The following is a 19075-nucleotide window of genomic DNA, read 5'->3' as shown; positions in this document are numbered from 1 at the left end:
GCGAGATTGTGGCGATTGGGGCTAGTTGGACTGACACAGAGGTAAACAAACAGTGCGGGAACATAAAGACACCAGACAGTGAACCATGGACGAGCCATGGATTTATGTTGGGCGTTTAACACCAAGTAGCAACGCCCGAGAAACAGAGCAGAGAACACAAGGAGAAAGGTGCCCAAGAATAAGGAGAACAACACAACAACAAAGCCAAAGGAAAAGGATAAGAAAACACGACGAAAATAGTAGACAAATACAGGTCAAGATTTGTGAGACGTGGTAAAACGCTACACAAAGCCAGCCAGGAGCGCCTAGACCAAGTGGGAGGCTGGAGGGAGATTGTTGTAAGAGGTGGGGAGCTCAGAGAGAGAAAAGAAAAAGAACGCTGGGAAAAACGTGGTGGTCGAGAAGGAAAGAAAGGGCACAGAAGAAGAAAACGAATAAACGGAGGGAGAGTTGAAACAGGAGAAATGGAAATAAAATAGGAGAAGCTGACGAAATGCCAGAAATTTCGCGTACGTCGGCCTGCTAGGGTCATAGAAAGCGACATCTCCCTATCTGTGAGAATAGTTGAGGTAACTGACGTAGTAGACAGACAGAATTATTTTCAAAAGCTTCAACAACTTTGCCTGATGACAGAATAAGTTTTAAAGGACGGAATGTAGCGGTGGTCTCTGCAGCGAAAATCAATAAGATGCTCTTTGATTATTCGCCGCTCCACATTGCACTGGTATGCGCACACGAGGTCGCTGATCCAGCATACTGGGTTGACCCTTAACTTACAATTTTTCCGATTGGAACGTTCGAATTTGATTTATTTTGTTTGCCTTCAAGATAAACCTTTCTTAAAAAGTTTTGTTTTCGCATCTTTACGAGGGTTGAACAAATCATCGCAACTATAATATTGCTTGTCATTTCATTTAAAGACTGAATTATTATTCCAAAAGGAAACATTTTAGCCTTTGTCGGAACCGAGTGTTTGCGGGGCTTTTCCGCGGGGAAAAAAAGTTACAGTAAGAAAAGAGAACAAAAGTACTCACAAAGACTTGCTTTACAATTAAGAGGCCACTGCAACGAGGCAGGAGGGGCAGACTGAAGGACGGGTAGAAAAAAAAATGACAAGGGGGAGGGGAGGTCGTCAAACCCCTCGTGAAGAATAACGGCGGTGGAACTTGTTAATTTTATTTTAGACTGCCTATTATATTATTTATTTTTATTTAGCAAATACTGCCGGCCTGTGTTACAGGCCTTAGGCAGGAGTGGGGTACAAACATATTGATAAAAATAACAAGTACATTGCAAAAGAAGCAGATAGAGAACAGAGCAAAAATCAGTACATAGCAACATACAATCCACTACAAAGACATAGAACATATAATGACATCGATCCTGGCAGCAAACGAAGGCATCGGACTTGGCCCAAAACAAGGATACATAAGAGCCCTATACATCCTTCAGAGCTTGTAAAAATAAACCCACCGATTCGCAATTGACAACATCAGCAGGTAAACCATTCCACTTAATGATAGTATGGGGAAAGAACGAATACCTAAATACATTAGTTTTGCATGAAAACGCGGCAACTTTCTTAGTATGATAAGAGCGTGTAAGGTGTCGAGATGTGTGCTCAACTAAAATTCCTTCCTCTATTGTTAGTTTATTGTGATAATACAAGTAGAATAACTTTAATTTTTCTCGATGACGATGCATGGCCAGGTGTTCAAGTCCTGCGGTTTGCAGTAGGGCTGTTGGGGAAATATTCCAACTGTAACAAAGATAAATCTAGCAGCTTTGCGTTGGACATTTTCTATTTTAAGTTTGTTACTTTCGGTCCAGGGATCCCACACTGGCGCAGCATATTCCAACATTGGCCGAACAAATGTTTTGTAAGCTAAAAGCTTTATTTCTTGTGTGGATTGTGCCAGCGTTCTTCTCAAGTAGTGCAGTTGTCTTAGAGCTTTTTTTTCTATATACGATATGTGCTCGTTCCATCGAAGGTCTGAGGCTATCTGAATTCCTAAGTATTTAAAAGCGTTGACAACTAAGAGGGGCTCATTGGCTAAGCGGTATGTAAAACTAAAAGGATACTTTTTACGTGTCACAGTCATCGCTACTGTCTTGTTGGAATTCAAAGTCATTTGCCACGTGGAGCACCATTTTTCTACTGCAGACAGTGAATCGCTTAAAAGGAGTTGATCTTCCGGGCTAGAAATTTCTTGATAAAGTATGCAATCGTCTGCGAAAAGCCGTATTTTAACATGTACATTGTGAACTATGTCATTAATAAATACTAGAAAGAAAAGGGGACCCAAGACTGAGCCCTGCGGAATACCGGATTTTACTGGGACAGCATCAGAGAGGACACCATCAACAACCACACTTTGACGTCTATGCGAAAGATAGGCTTCGATCCATGAGAGTAGGCACTCGTGTTTCAGTATAGGTTTTAACTTCTGCAGTAATTTTTGATGAGACACACGATCGAATGCTTTCTCGAAATCAAGAAAAACAATATCAACTTGATTATGCCTATCTAGTGCTGCCGCTAAATCGTGGACTGTTGCAATAAGCTGTGTTACTGTGGAGAGACCGCGACGGAACCCGTGCTGGCGATTATCAAGGACGTGGTTCTCCTCGAGAAAGTTAGTCAAATGTTTACAGATGATGTGTTCAAGCAATTTTACTGAAGTGCACAAAAGAGAAATTGGCCGGTAGGAAGAAGGTGCTGATTTGTGTTGGTCTTTGGGAATCGGGGTGATTTTTGCGTGTTTCCAATCACTTGGCAATTCAGAGCAGTTTAGTGATTTCCTAAATATTAAAGTTAAATATTTGGTGGACCATTCAGCGTACCGTACCAGAAAGGCATTAGGTATTTCGTCAATCCCTGGCGACTTCTTTGTGTCCAAGTTAAGCAGAAGAGCTAGCACACCTTCTTCAGTTATGCAAATGTCACTGATTGGTGCCAGATCATCAAAGGAAGAAAAATGTGGCTTGCAGCCGTCATCGTGAGTGAATATCGAGCTGAAGTACTGGTTGAGCGCCTGCGCTGTTTCTAACTTGTCGTGCATACGCGCACTATCTGCAGAAAGGCCAAGAATCAATTTCTTGCGTGGCGCGAGATGTTGCCAGAACTTGCTTGGAGAAGAAACAAGGAAATTTTTCATACGTACAGTGTGGAATTGGTGTTTGGCTGTATTGATAGCGTTCCGCAACGACAGGCGTAGCATAGAAATCTTATCTGCAGTGGCCGATGAAGGATGCTTCGAGTGTTGTTGTCTCGCTTTCTTAAGCTTACGTCCCAGACGCGCAATATCTTTTGTCATCCAAGGATTGCTAGTGGGCAAAATTTTCCGTTTTCTTGGCACAAAATCACATATACATCGGTGAACTAAGTTTTTGAAGAAGCACCACATGTGCTCAACAGAGGTACTCTGTGTTTCGTACAAACAGGAAAAGAAAAAAAAGGAAGTGTCTAGTGCATCTAAGATATCGACATCACTTGCATGTGAGAAGATCGGGATAGTTGTCTCTCTCTTCTGAAGCTTTGATATAGGGCGCAACTGCAAAGATAAACTTGACATTTTATGGTCTGATATTCCCTCTAAGACAGACACACGTGGTGTTCGGCGTAGCAGGTTGTCAGAAACAAGAAACAGGTCCAGAACTGATTGAGAGTCGTTTTGTACACGGGTGGGCTCGGTGACTAGTTGTGTCAAGTTATGAAAGAACACTACATCGAGAAATAGTTGGGAGGCACCAGTGAGAGCCACCGGAGTATCGGGCAACCAATTTATTGACGGAAAGTTGAAATCACCCGTCAATAACAAATTGGCTGAGCGGATTTCATTTCGGCATAGGAATTCATTAAGCTTTTCTAGAAATATGTTATTTGAATTCGGGGGACGGTAGAATCCTCCAATAATTAGATGACATTCCTAATGGAATACTTTGAGTATAACACTTTCTAACCCCTCTATGTTTGGCAACCTTGAGATCCGCAGGGACTCTTTGTATATTATGGCAACGCCACCACCGCGGCCATCTCTGTCGCTCCGGAAAATGTTATAACCACAAGGTGTTATTTCACAATCATAAATATCAGGATGTAGCCACGTTTCTGTCACGACTACTACGTGAGGATTATGTGCCAGGACAATGATCTCTATGTCAGTTACTTTATTCAAAATGCTTCGGGCATTGACGTTGATACAACAAAAGGTCTTATTAGAGCAATGATCTATTTATTGTGACCGTTTTGAACTGCGGCGTTCTTCGATTATAGGAACTCTTTTCTTCAGAGTGCTGTCCCACTGAAACACTTCGTCGTTTATTTTAATCTTATCGTATAATAGATTTACTTTCTTGCCTTCTTTTCTCTCCTCAGCTGTGCTATCCCAGAGGTACTTTCGAATAGTTCTTGTGGCAGTGGAAAAGTCGTTAGATACAGAAATGCTCTTTCCTTTCAACTTGTGGCAATTCTTGAATATGTTTATTTTTTCACGGTGGTCGATTAGTTTAATGCTTACTGGTCGCGATTTATTTGTTTGTTTGCGCCCTAATCGGTGAATTCTCTCTATCGAACACACCCCTATACCTAATTTTTCTTGAAATAAGTTTACTACTGCCTCCGAAAGTGATTCAGAAGTCTCATCGGCCATTTCAGTCATGCCATATATGATAACATTGTTGCGGCGACTCCTGTCATCAAGATCGACCAGTTTTTTTCCAGGCTCTGAATAGTGCTTTCCATTTCAGTAATTTTACTGCCTAATTCCTTTATAGTTGACACGGATTCATCTACCTGCTTTAACTTTGCTTCTATGCCATCCAAGCGGTTATGAATAGCTTTTTGTCCTTCAAGTAACTGTTGGAGCAGCTCTGCTGTATTACCAGGCCCAGGGTTACACACGACATCTCCGCAAAGCATGAGAAGATCAACAAAAACATTCTGAATGCGCGAACATAAAGTACACGCACTGTGAGGGCACATCAGCTGGACGAGGCAACGATCACTGGTTCGAATAGAGCCATATTTGTTACTGACCTGCGTAAAAAGCAGAAATGGGTTCATGGCGATGTTGTCGGATGGCCAGCCGATGTGCCCACTAAAGGAATCCCAGATCGGACCGCTCCTTATGTAGGGCGAAGACGATGACGTGCGAGGGGGCGGTGTCCAGGCGTTGGTGTCGATACGGCATGACTTTCCGCGTGCGCAGGCTCCGATCAGGTGAGTCTGATAGGTTCGGCACACTGCTTCTTCCGTTGCGCTGTCCGACAGAGCAGTTCCTAGCGTCAATAGCTGCGTAAAAAGCAGAAATGGGCTCATGGCGATGTTGTCGGACGGCCAGCCGATGTGCCCACTAAAGGAATCCCAGATCGGACCGCTCCTTATGTAGGGCGAAGACGATGACGTGCGAGGGGGCGGTGTCCAGGCGTTGGTGTCGATACGGCATGACTTTCCGCGTGCGCAGGCTCCGATCAGGTGAGTCTGATAGGTTCGGCACACTGCTTCTTCCGTTGCGCTGTCCGACAGAGCAGTTCCTAGCGTCAATATCTGCGTAAAAAGCAGAAATAGGTTCATGGCGATGTTGTCGGACGGCCAGCCGATGTGCCCACTGAAAAACTTCCAAGGATTATGTTGTTTATTTTATTTATTCAGATATGAGAGTAAAGACTGTTACCTGATAGCGGCGCCGGCTACTCCTAATCGTATATTGAAAGAAATCACTGAATTGACGGCCTAAACGCCAAGCAAACACAATATACACACTATCTGCATGGTGAGGCGGTTTCCGCATCTCACCGTCACTGCAGCGAACACCAATGTGCCAGTTCATTACTCATTCTACATGGTGCTGGTGCTTACGCATGCTATATCGGACACAGTGGCCCGTTTGCCCAAACCACACGTCAATTTAGCGTTATGGAATAACCATCTACGTCGGTTCGCGCCGTTCTGTGGTTTATAGTGCACGGCCTTAAATTCATTCTGCTAAATGGGAACAGAAAATACAAGGGCCACATTGCCGAATAGCTCGATTTTTTTTCAGATGGTGAGAAAAGGTATGAATGCAGGGGTTTGTAAAGCGCCTTCTTTTTCTCTTTTGGGAAACACGTCATGCGGCGAATCCTGACACGATTGCCGGCTCACTGCCCGTCGATACTAGAGCCATCCACTGCTCTCGTTGCTTTGCTTCGTAGAACTTGTTTGGGGATGTCAAAAAACATTGTACCTGGCGAGTTCAAGCAGTTGCTATTGCAGACTGCTGCGCAGGGATTCATCTGTGACCACAGAATGTCACGAGAACAACGAGCGAAGGAAGAATACGAGGTGTTCCCGGGCAGTTTTGCCGCATCTGAGCAGCGCGGGCCGGCGCGCGTCTCCCAACCGGTCTGCCTTTTGCGCCGCGAGGGGCACCCGCACCTCGCCGTTACTCCTGCACTGTGCCCATAGGGTTACGGCGGTTACGACTGCGGGGACACTTACGAAGGGGTTACCAAAATAAAGAGTTCGAAAAGACACAAGAATGGCGTCGTTTAATTTTCACGCACTAGCAGCCTAAGCCACAAGAGTTGAAGTACCAGAGGAACACAGTAACAGGCAGTCGAGGTGACACAGTAATCAGGAAAGCTTTCGCCATGCACACTTTGGGCCAACAAAGTGCCCCCATAGTTTTTTATTTCGCGCAAAATACTCGCAGCCTTCTTTTTTTTTATTTTATGAGGAAGTCGCGGACGGCTGAGGCAACCCCTACCTGGGCTGAGCTTTCTTTCCCTCTTTCAATTCGTGCGGGGACAAGGCCACGTGGAGAATATGCTTTGAGTGCTCATTGCTACGTAGCGAGTGGTTACATGAAAGCTGACCTTGCCGTGAGGAAGAATTTGTTAAATCTGCCAATATTAACGTGCCGTTTGTAGTTGTTGCTGCCTTTTCGTTGTGTTCTTCGCTTTACGTGAAAGGATGGCGTGTAGCACGTAGAATTTCAAGGGAAAGTGAGACCTGGCGACGCTGTCGAACAGTTGTCGTGTCCGCCGGAAAAACTGCGCGTATTGTGAAGAGCCCTCTGCAGCACAGACACTGTGGTGAGTGTTTTTTTTTTTCGTGTGTTCAATTTTTCTTTCAAGCACGTAGTTGTCTGTATGCCGGTGCCAAAGCGCTTACATAGAAAACTGCGTCTTGGAGTCACAAGCGCCAGTAAATTCACAACGTTATAGCGCTTCCATTACACGTTTATTCGCACTCATGTTTCCTAATGTGTGGATAGGCAGCTGTCTATGCGACAATGGAAGAGCGCTCAGAAAGCAAGCACACAGTGGAACATGTTTATGCCTATTCATTATCTGGATAAAGAAGGTGCTTGTTACTTTTGCAATTTTTATTAATAGAAAATCGCAGAACGCCGCATGTTTCTCGCCTTTCCTCTCACAATCAGACTGTGCGGCCTGCTCGTGCTCCCCCCCCCCTTCGCCACCGGATACGGGCCGATGTAGTTTCGGCTACTCGGCTTTGTTCCGGTGCAACGCCAGGGGTGGAGATGGGTTGGCCGGGGCCTATCCTCCGGGGATGCAAAACCCCATGGGAGTGGCAGCGACTGCCAAGCGACTCTGAGGACCAGTCGCGCTCGTGCGGTCCGATGCCTGAGCGGAGGCAGGCCTGGAGACACACCAGTTGGGACCCACGAAATCCGGCACGGTACAAAGTCAAAACATCTTCAAATACATGCAACTTCCCTTCGCATGCGGGGTTTGCATGTCTGGCGACGGACGGGCCTGTTTCTGGTTACGGGGAAATCACGTCCGCGCGGGGGTTCACAGCAGCCAGGCTCCTCGTAAGCGATGCCTCGAGTAAGCAGCTTCACGGCTCACCGCGGTGCCATTGGAGTCATTGCGGGTCGCCGAGGTAGGGGGGCGCTGTGCGACCAGTGCGAAAATCGTCGATGTTGTGCAGCACCGGCGGAGTAGGCGCTGGTCATCTCACCGTAAGCCACGTTCTTCGTTTGTGGCCTGGTCAGCCCAGCCTTGAACACTCCCTCCTCAGTACGCGCGGAGCAAGCTAGGGGAGAAAATGAGTGCATGGTTGGCTGGCTGGAAGCAGAGGTGCGCCCCACTCAGGTATTAGGTGATGGTGCTGAGGGCCAGAGGGCCGATAGGCTGACGACCTAAGCCTCTATTGGCCGTATCACACCACACATACTTCCTGTGTCCTAAATATCGCGAAACACACTCGACGGTTAGTAGCTGCCAGGTTGCAAACAAACCGTGAAAGCCGTGGAGTGGCCCGAGGTAGCTGACTCTGGGTTAGGTTCTCCTCTCTCCGGTCGTCGGGCCCCGTTGCAATAAGCATGTTAAAGAGATTATTGAGGCACTGAATATTTCACGTGCAGGCAACAAGTGTTTGAGCGTGACATCACTGGCACTAACAGCGATAGAGCTCGCTTTTCTAAATCGATGGCAAACAGCGAGAGGCTGAGTTGTATTGCTGTATCAGCTGACGTGATTGCTCCTCCCCATTTTTTTTGCTGTGGTTCATGTTTGCTGTGGTAAGTGGCAACGGCAAGAAATAAGCAGTTCACAGCTGGCGCTCATGTCGTTCTGTGTTCCTCCCTTTGTCCTGTCCTCTTACGCGCTGCCCTATTATTATTGTTGCAGTTCAACGCGAGGCGTGATCGGCTGCGCCGACAGCATAGTGCTCGCGTGCGGTGATCAGCGAAGCTGATCTGTTCGCGCCGCTGCTGCGCAAAACCCAATCGAGGAAATAGTTGATTTATTTCGACAAGGACTGTTGCAATGCTAGGCTTGCCCAAGGTCTTCCGAACTTACTCCCACGCTCCTCCGAACTTACTCCCACTGGGTACAGCTTGCGCAGTGTTATACACGTTACATGAGACAAGTCAGCGGTTACAATTGCATTTACATCATGTAAATTGTAACCAATTACGGTGGTCACTTGCCGCCCCAGAAAAGAAGCTTAATAACTGCAGAAAAGTAAGGAATTACTATTGCGCAACCTTTCTTCGAACTTTATTGTTACAACACAGACTGACTCAAAGTGCAATAAGCAAGCGCGGCTTGCTTGATATTTCTTATACTTTGTTATATTTCAAGAGGAGTTTTTTTTACAATTGTCATCACCAATTTTATAACATTTCCTCGTGAAGCGCATGAGCCGCTACATTGAATACGTTCGATGTAAATGCTGAAAAGAAAGACATTGCGCACCAGCTTGTAGTTACGCGACGCTTCAATGCCAACTTCTACGTCCCCTATGGAGCGCCGCGCTTTTTTGCGATCAATTTATTGGTGTACTTTAATTCTATCTAGAATCCACAACAATCAGCTTCGGTGATCAGTATTATGTACAGAAGCCCGGAATATGAATGGAGTTCCATAGTTGATCCTGTTTTGTGCGAGATGACGAAAGAATTTAAGAAAACCTGATTGGCGTAAATGTGAGGGTGTACCTTCACGTAGACGGTTACTTTGCCTTCTTCCAAGAGTTGCAACCTGATAGCATGGTGACTGCCACGATTGAACTACGCATCTACAGCACATTCCCAGGTGGACTCAAGTCCATCTGTTGGTTTCCTGCTGAGAACGTAATACATCTTTTAGATGTTCTTGTGAAGTTACCCGAGTCGCATGTTTGCGGTATGTACTACACCAGGTTCAAAAAAGTGCGCTACCTTCCGATAGCTCTTCATTTTCGCTGATGTAACTGGCTGTAACTAGCACTAATCTTCAGGCAGCTCCCAATAAAATCTTACCCGCACCTTTGACGCAAAGGCGGATGACCAACTGGCTCGCCTGGTTAGTGCTGGTTATCCATGCCCATTTATTTTCAACATTTGTGAAAGCCAGCTCTACAGAACAAAAAACATAGAGAGAAAACTGAGAAATGAAGCGAAATGCCAGGTTATTCCGTATTCCCACTGGCTGACGCACAGTTTTAGGATGGCAATTAGGTATCGCACCTAAGTACGTGGTTTCCTATGCTCCGTACAAACTTGGCAAAGGCTTTGCAACGCTGGTTGATAGAACGAATCATGCTCTGAGAAACACATCGAGAAGAACACAAAATGCAGGAAAAAGGGGGCGAAAGAGACAAAACTGCAGTCAGTAAAAAGGCCGCCACCGTCTGGAAGACGTTGAAGTAACGAGCGTTAGCTTCTTGGTTTACTAGATGAAGAAAGCGAAGAAGAACGCGCCGCTCGTGCCGAGAAACGGAATGTAATACCCTTTGAAGCGGGGTGAATTGCCACCATGCTCCGCTACGCGTGCACGCATGCCGCCTAGCGGAACGATCACCGCCTAGCGCCATCTATCAGAGAAATTACCATGATAATAATAATTGGTTTTTTTGGGGAAAGGAAATGGCGCAGTATCTGTCTCATATATCGTTGGACACCTGAACCGCACCGTAAGGGAAGGGATAAAGGAGGGAGTGAAAGAAGAAAGGAAGAAGAGGTGCCGTAGTGGAGGGCTCCGGAATAATTTCGACCACCTGGGGATCTTTAACGTGCACTGACATCGCACAGCACACGGGCGCCTTAGCGTTTTTCCTCCATAAAAACGCAGCCGCCGCGGTCGGGTTCGAAACCGGGAACTCCGGATCAGTAGCCGAGCGCCCTAACCACTGAGCCACCGCGGCGGGGCAGAAATTATCATGCACGTCTACCTATTGTCGAGTTGCACCCCCTCAAGATACGTCCTAAACAGAATTTGCTTCGTTTGGGGCTTCAAGGTGGGCCTAGAATTTTGCTCGCGGTGCGATATGGTGACGCTCCATTTAGTAATTGCGTGTTTACAATGTTCACCTATCATTTAGTTGTGGCTTTATTTCTATACGACAACCCATAAGGTTTTTTTTTATTTCCCTACCAAATTCGGTATACAACTGTCCCCGTTTGGGTGTCCTTTTTTGTCGGAGTATTTGCAGTGGAACGAATGTACGGACCCTGTAGAGTATCTGTAATGGGTCCCATTGGACTTATTTTTTGAAATGTGGTGGAGTGTTTGAAGGATGCTTCACTCCCGCCACCGGTTGGCCCGGTATTGCACTACCTCCGGTATCGGCCTTGTCAGCGCGTCTTTACTATCCTGTCTTTCTATCCCATCTCTCAACTCTCCTACTATCTGCACGTGGTAGCGATTGTGGCTCGGCTTGGGCCAGTGAGCAGGCCTGTGCACTTTCCTTTTTTTTCTTCCTGGCAACAACAGACACAGACAGACAGACAGACAGACAGACAGACAGACAGACAGACAGACAGACAGACAGACAGACAGACAGACAGACAGACAGACAGACAGACAGACAGACAGACGAATGCATGCATGTATAACGAACCCATAACGGGACAGTTTTCCTACCTTGTTAGGATATTTTATGGCGAGAGGAGAAAAGGATGGGCGGGTACAACCAATTTTATTTGGTTTCGAGAAACCGAAACTATGCTGTCATTTCAACCCTTGGCGTCATACATATGTCTACCTTTATCCACCATATTAGACCGTGACGTCATCATTGGCATGCGGCAGGTGGTTGTTTCTACAATGCTATTGTAGATTGCGCTGCAAGTCTCAATACGAGATGCGCTGTTTTGTACTTGCAGCCACAGATGACGCTTTGATCTCAGGGTGGTGGGAGACCCCACGAAATCTCGAAACGTGATAAGTAGTTGCTGCCACAGATGGCGCTGTGATCAAGGGTGGTAGCAGACTCCACGAAATCTCGAAACGTGATGAGTAAGAGCTAACGCTATTAAAATCCAGTGCACCTTCCGGCGCTTCGTGCAATGCTATTGAGTGTATGGAAGCAAGGAGCAGCTCCTTCCATGAGCATTCAGGTTTACGTTGGCCGCATCCTCTTGTGAGGTATTTAGGACGCGTTGTAGTTTACGTAAAAAATTGACATCAGCTCGTTGCGGTGGCTCAGCGGTTTGAGCGCTCGGCTACTGATCTGGAGTACCCGGGTTTGAACTCGACCGCGGCGACTCATTTCGCCTCCAACGAAACGCGGCCGCCGTGGGTTGAGTTCGTATCCGGCTACTCCGGATAAGTACCTCCCTCCATTAGCATTCAGCTTACCGTTCGGTGGCATCTTCTTGTGCGGTAATTAAAGACGGCTTGCACTTTACGTAAAAAAGGCCGTCACCGTCTGGAAGACGTCCATGTAATGAGCGTTAGCTGTTTGGTTTAGTAGATGAAGAAAGCGAAGAACGCGCCCGTTGTCGAGTTACAAGTATAATAGAGAGAGACGGGCTAGTTGGTGACTATTAGTTAGTGACTACTAGCTCCGCGCTCTGTCCTGTTGGTTTCTCCCTCGTCCCTTGTCTTTTTATCCGCGCTCTGTCGAGTTACATCCTCTGAAGATACGTCCGTAATTTGCTTTGTTTGGTGTGTCAGTGGGGCTAGATTTCGGCTTCCGGTGCGATATGGTAGTGCTTCAATTAGTAATTGCATGTATACATTGTCTACCAATTATTTAATTGTGGTTTTATTTATATACCGCAGCCCATAAGGTTTTATTTTCCTACCAAATTCGGCACACAGCTGTCCACAGATGGGTTCCACTTGTCTGAGGATATATATATATATATATATATATATATATATATATATATATATATATATATATATATATATATATATATATATATATATATATATATATATATATATATAGCGGAACGAATGTATACACATATAGCGGTCACGTAACGGGACAGTTTTTCGCTCGTTATAGGATATTTTGGGGAAGGAAAAGGCATGGGACGGCGCAACCAATTTTAATGGCCGACATCTTGAATTCGAGAAACTGAGACTATGCCGCCATTTCATCCCCTGATGTCATAATCACATAGTTCCACCATATTGGACCATGATGTCATCATTGGCACGCGGCAGGTGCTTGCTTATACAATGCTGTCGTAGATGGCGCTATATGTCTCAGTTCCCGACATGCTGTTTAGTTGCTGCCACAGATAGCCCTGTGATGTCAGGGTGGTAGACGAAATAGACACTTTGTGCGTCGCGTGCGCAGAGGAGGACGAAACTGCTGAACACTTGATACTTTTCTGTAAAAAGGCTTCACCCTACAGTGGAAAGCAGCGGTGCTGATTTATCCAAGGCATTGGGGTTTAGGGACGGTTAAGGGAAAGTAGATTTTAAGCGAGTAGAAGTATTCAAGCGAAGGTTAGCTGATTGGTGGCTAAAATCAAGGCAAGAGTGAAATTTCATAACTCATGGCTAGGTGACATGAGCCACCGTCCAATTTAAAGGATTCAGCCTTGTCCATCCATCCATCGGTGGGAGACCCCACGAAAGCTCGAAAATAGATGAGTAAGAGCTAACGCTCTTAAAAACTTAGCTATGAGATACCCTCACCTGCAATAGTCCTTAAATTCTACAACCGAAAAGATGCTGTAACAATAGGGCCAGAGAACACAACTTGAGCGCAAAAAATAAACTCGGCGCTTTCTGGACTTGCCATTCTAATAGATGTGGTTGTAGAGCGGTCTTGAACTAAACCAAGAATCTTGCATATGACAAAGACAAACTGCAGCGAGAGATTACCTAAGCTATTCATGTTTAAAGCACGTGAGAAGTGGGCCACGCACACCCTTGGTTTCACTCTTTGCAAAAAAGCTGCGATTTCTGGACGCACATGTTTAGGCTGTATCTTTTTTGTGGAAGGCGATTCCCGCTTTTTTTACTGAGATTTTATATGTCTTGATTGCGCTTACACTAAAATTCGATTTTCTTATTTTTGACACTGCTTTACCATTAACGGTTTTAAGTTTACCCTGCTTCCTTCTTTTCATTTTTTCCCATTAATTTTTTGACAAATCTTGGCTAAGAGGTATAAAATTCTATCCAGAAAAGCAGCGCTAAAAAGGCGTGGACAAAGACGAGACGACAAGGACGGGCGCTGAACTTACAACAGATTTTATTCTGAAAGTATTCACTCTTATAAACATTCTGTACAGCCGTGGTTAACGTTCACGCATGTGCAGTCAAGTCAGCTCTTTTTGGGAAAGGGCGATAGAGGCGATACTGACACAGCCCTCTCCCAGACTACATAGCTGTTCAGAGTGTGCGATTTCTCTAGTGATAAGTTCTTTGCTCTTTCTGATTACGGAGGTGTCATCAAGTTCAGGTGAACAACCTTGCCAAGTGATACAGTGATTTTCGAGAAAACCTTCAAAATGTTTTCGCCCGCGTGCCTTTTTCACGTTCCTGGCATGCTCTTTTAACCTCTAGTTCACGCATCTCCCAGTTTGCTCAACATACGTTTTTCCACAACTTAAGCGAGTTTGTCAAACTACTACTTGTGTACAATCTGTCAAGCTAAAAAACATTAAAACCAGTCTGATAATAAAGGTAGGCCAAAAGCCGATAACCAGGTGTTAAACCGTAAAACAAAGATTTGAACAATGAGACACTCGAGCCAAGTGACCGGTGTCAGCTGTCCCTAGGAACTTGAATTCTTTCTCTGAAAAGCAGATGAACGGTGTGCCAACGCAGTCGTCCCTGGCGCGACGCGCGTATTTTTAGTTTCAATGAATAGGGCTCAAATCCGAACACTAAAGTCCTTCGCTCAAATTTCACATTAGGAAGTACCGTGATCATCGGTCATTTTTTTTTCACTGTGTATAAAGTGGTCGCCCTTGAAACAGTGTTTGGTGCAGTATTTAACGAGCTGGAAATTTGCTTAACCCCTATCTTAACAGCTAGATCCAACAGTCTACTGCATTCCTTGGACAGCGCGCAATGACGATCGGCTGCAAATGGTTCCCTTTTGCAGATTCTAACAGCTGTACAGAACCGTAGTGCCGAAGGAAGCCTAGTGGTTCTTCTGAGCGACGGCAAGGGCGGAAGGGCGCCCTTTGCGCCTGCCGGGAACGACTCCTTAGCGGAGGCTCTGCGTGAAGCCGGTGTCTTCGTCAACACTGTGGCGGTGGGCTTCAGCGCACCGGCCGACCTCGAACAGCTCTCTACGCGGACAGAAGGCCGTGCCTTCGCTATTCCTGACAGTGGCGCGGTCGTGGAAGATGGAAGACGGGAACTGGCTGAGGCCCTCTTAGATGGGGCCTATAGGTTTCCCTCACCGCTGGGCACCGACAAGGTAAAAAAGTTGGTCCATATTGCGCGACCTCGTGTCTCACGTTTGAAAGCCGTAATATGCTCTATTATTCCTGGCAAGAAAACATTATTTTCTGCATCTCAAAAGGTATTGCTGCTCTCAGAATAGCTTGACGGTTTTTAAATGTGGACATGTCAAGCAAAGTTTTCCATTACGTTGAAGAGGATTGAAAAAGCACTGAATCACGGTAGAAGCATGAAGCAGCAGGCAAGAAATTAGGCTGTGATATGAACATATTCAGGAAGAAACAAAGGCGGCACTGTCATTAGCAGCCAACGTAACACAAGGCTTTCAGACTAAGGGCTTACACAATTTTAAAACTGGCTTTTTGTGTTAGTACAGCACTTTCTTCGGCATAGCATTGTAAGCAGTGTAGTACATGAGTATACCTATAAGGCGTGCACACCAGGAGGTTGGTTAAATAATGCTGAGCAATGAACTTTTTAACTATTAATGATAGATTTCTTAATGAAGTGAGCGCCGTGTAGCCCATTGTCAGTAAAAAGAATTCAGGGGGCACTTTGTAGACCTAAAGTGCGGTGAGGCGAAAGCCTTTAACGCGGTGTTGATGCTTGTGTCATTCATGTGTGGTTAAGTTGTTAATTAAATACACAATTGTTGGAGAATCCTAAATGCTGGAGACACTAGAGGGCTGACACATTGATTGGAGCGCTGCCCGCTTCCATCACTTCGTACTTTGGAGTCTGCCTCCAAATCGAGAAATGCTGTCCCTAAAGCTGCGGAACTAGCGTTCTCTACTGGGCGTAATGCTGCCCCCTCGTTAATCAACTGAGCAACTTCTGTGTGCTATAGCTGACCAAGCGGGGTTCCTAGGCTGGTCGCTGACACACTGATTGGAGCGCTGCCCGCTTCCATCATTCGTACTTTAGAGTCTGCCTCTAAATCGAGAAAGGCTGCCCCTTCAGCTGCGGAACTAGCATGCTTCACTGGCCGTAATGATGCCCCCTCGTTACTCCCCTGAGCAACGTCTGTGTGCCTAGCTGACCAAGCGTAGTTCCTAGGCTGGTCGCTGACACACTGATTGAAGCGCTGCCCGCTTCCATCACTTCGCACTTTGGAGTCTGTCTCCAAGTCACGAAATGTTGCCCCTACAGCTGCGGAACTAGCGTTCTTTACAGGGCGTAATGCTGCGCTCTCTTTACTCCCCTGAGCAACGTCTGTGTGCCTAGATGACGAAACGGGGTTCGTGGGCTCGTTACTCGCACACAGATGGGAGCGCTGCTCCCTTCCATCACTTCGTACTTTGGAGTCTGCCTCTAAATTGAGAAACGCTGCCCTGAAGCTGCAGAAATAGGGTTTTTTACTGGGTGTACTGCTGCCCTCTCCTTACTCCCCTGAGCAACGTCTGTGTGCCTAGCTGACCAAGCGGGGTTCCTAGGCTTGTCGCTGACACACTGATTATATCGCTGCCCGCGTCCATCACTTCGTACTTTGGAGTATGCCTCTAAATCTAGAAATGCTGCCCCTGCAGCTGCGGAACTAGCGTTCTTTACTGGGGCGTAATGCTGCCCTCTCGTTACTCCCCTGAGCAACGTCTGTGTGCCTAGCCGACCATACAGGGTTCCAAGGCCGGTCGCAAACACATTGATTTGAGCGCTTCCCGCTCCCATCACTTCGTACTTTGCAGTCAGCCTCTAAATCGAGAAATGCTGCCCCTGCAGCTGCGGAACTAGTGTTCTTTACTGGGAGTAATGCTACCCTCTCATTACTCCCTTGAACAACGTCCGCGTGCCTAGCTGGCAAAGCGGGGTTCATAGGCAGGTTGCTGACACATTGATTGGAGTGCTGCCCGCTTCCATCACTTCGCACATAGGAGCCTGCCTCTAAATCGAGAAATGTTGCCCCTACAGCTGCGGAACTAGCGTTCTTTACTAGGTCTAATGCTGCCTTCCGTTACTCCCCTGAGCAACGTCTGTGTGCCTAGCTCACCAAGCGGTGTTCCTAGGCTGGTCGCTGGCACACTGATCGGAGCGCTGCCCGCTTCCATCACTTCGTACTTTGGAGTCTGCCTCCAAATCGAGAAATGCTGTCCCTGCAGCTGCGGAACTAGCGTTCTTTACTGGGCGTAATGCTGGCCTCCCGTTACTCCCCTGAGCAATGTCTATGTGCCTAGCTGAGCAAGCGGGGTTCCTAGGCTGGTCGCTGACACACTGATTGGAGTGCTGCCCGCTTCCATCACTTCATACTTTGGAGACTGCCTCTAATCGAGAAATGCTGCCCCTGCAGCTGCGGAACTAGAGTTCTTTACTGGACGTAATGCTGCCCTCTCGTTACTCCCCTGAGCAACGTCTGTGTGCCTAGCTGACAAGGCGGGGTTCCTAGGCTGGTCACTGACACACTGATTGCAGCGCTGCCTGCTTCCATCACTTCGCACTTTGGAGCCTGCCTCTAAATCGAGAAATGTTGCCCCTACAACTGCGGAACTAGCGTTCTTTACTGGGTCTAATGCTGCCTTCCGTTACTTGTCTGAGCAACGTCTGTGTGCCTAGCTGACCAAGCGGTGTTTCTAGGCTGGTCGCTGACACACTGATCGGAGCGCTGCCCGCTCCCATCACTTCGTACTTTGGAGTCTGCCTCCAAATCGAGAAATGCTGTCCCTGCAGCTGCGGAACTAGCTTTCTTTACTGGCCGTAATGCTGGCCTCTCGTTACTCCCCTGAGCAATGTCTATGTGACTAGCTGAGCAAGCGGGGTTATTAGGCTAGTCGCAGACACACTGATTGCAGCGCTGCCTGCTTCCATCACTTCGTACTTTGCAGTCTGCCTATAAATTGAGAACTGCTGCCCCTGCAGCTGCGGAACTAGCGTTCTTAACTGGGCGTAATGCTGTGTGCGTGTGTGTGCGTGTCTCCTTTCTCGTGTCCCGTGTAAGCGCGCTGTTTTTCGGTGAGATCATGTACCAACTGGCCCGGCAACTGCCCTTAATGCTGCACTCTCGTTACTCCTCTGAGCAACGTCTGTGTGCCTAGCCGAACAAACAGGGTTCCAAGGCCGTTCGCAGACACACTGATTGCAGCGCTGCCCGCTTCCATCAATTCGTACTTTGCAGCCTGCCTCTAAATTGAGAAATGCTGCCCCTGCCCCTGCGGAACAAGCGTTCTTTACTGGGCGTAATGCTTCCCTCTCGTTACTCCCCTGAGCAACGTCTTTGTGCTATAGCTGGCCAAGCGGGGATCCTAGGCTGGTCGCTGACACACTGATTGCCGCGCTGCCTGCTTCCATCACTTCGTACTTTGCAGTCTGCCTCTAAATCAAGAAATGCTGCCCCTGCAGCTGCGGAACTAGCGTTATTTACTGGGGGTAATGCTGCCCTCTCGTTACTCCCCTGAACAACATCAGTGTGCTATAGCTGGCCAAGCGGGGTTCCTAGGCTGGTCGTGGACACACTGATTGGAGCGCTGCCCGCTTCCAACACTTCTTTTAGTCTGCCTCTAAATCGAGAAATACTGCCCCTGCAGCTGCGGAACTAGCGTGCTTAACTGGGCGTAATGCTGCCCTCTCGTTACTCCCCTGAGCAACGTCTTTGTGCTATAGCTGGCCAAGCGGGGATCCTAGGCTGGTCGCTGACACACTGATTGCCGCGCTGCCTGCTTCCATCACTTCATACTTTGGAGTCAGCCTCTAAATCGACAAATGCTGCCCCTGCAGCTGCTGATCTAGCGTTCTTTACTGAGCGTAATGCTGCCCTCTCGTTACTCCCCTGAGCAACGTCTGTGTGCCTAGCTGACCAAGCGAAGTTCCTAGGCTGGTCGCTGACACCCTGATTGGAGCGCTGACCGCTTCCATCACATCGTACTTTGGAGTCTGCCTCTAAATCGACAAATGCTGCCCTGCAGCTGCGGATCTAGCGTTTTTACTGAGCGTTATGCTGCCCTCTCGTAACTCACCTGAGCAACGTCTGCGTGCCTAGTTGACCAAG

The 19075-nt window shown here is 47.2% G+C and overlaps 1 protein-coding gene across 1 annotated transcript in view; it reads left to right on the top strand.

Moving 5' to 3' along the window:
- LOC144098221 (calcium-activated chloride channel regulator 3A-1-like) overlaps positions 1–19075 on the top strand; it is a 1385444-nt gene that overhangs the window by 278028 nt on the left and 1088341 nt on the right. Inside the window, exon 7 of the mRNA XM_077630719.1 lies at positions 14798–15118. Coding sequence (XP_077486845.1) covers positions 14798–15118 — 321 coding nt within the window. The remainder of the gene's footprint in view (positions 1–14797; positions 15119–19075) is intronic.

Source organism: Amblyomma americanum, chromosome 7 (genome assembly GCF_052857255.1).
Source record: "Amblyomma americanum isolate KBUSLIRL-KWMA chromosome 7, ASM5285725v1, whole genome shotgun sequence".
In the NCBI taxonomy this organism is placed as follows: Eukaryota; Metazoa; Arthropoda; class Arachnida; order Ixodida; family Ixodidae; genus Amblyomma; species Amblyomma americanum.
The sequence above is the reverse complement of the archived record's forward strand: the minus strand, read 5'-3'. Positions and strand labels throughout refer to the sequence as shown.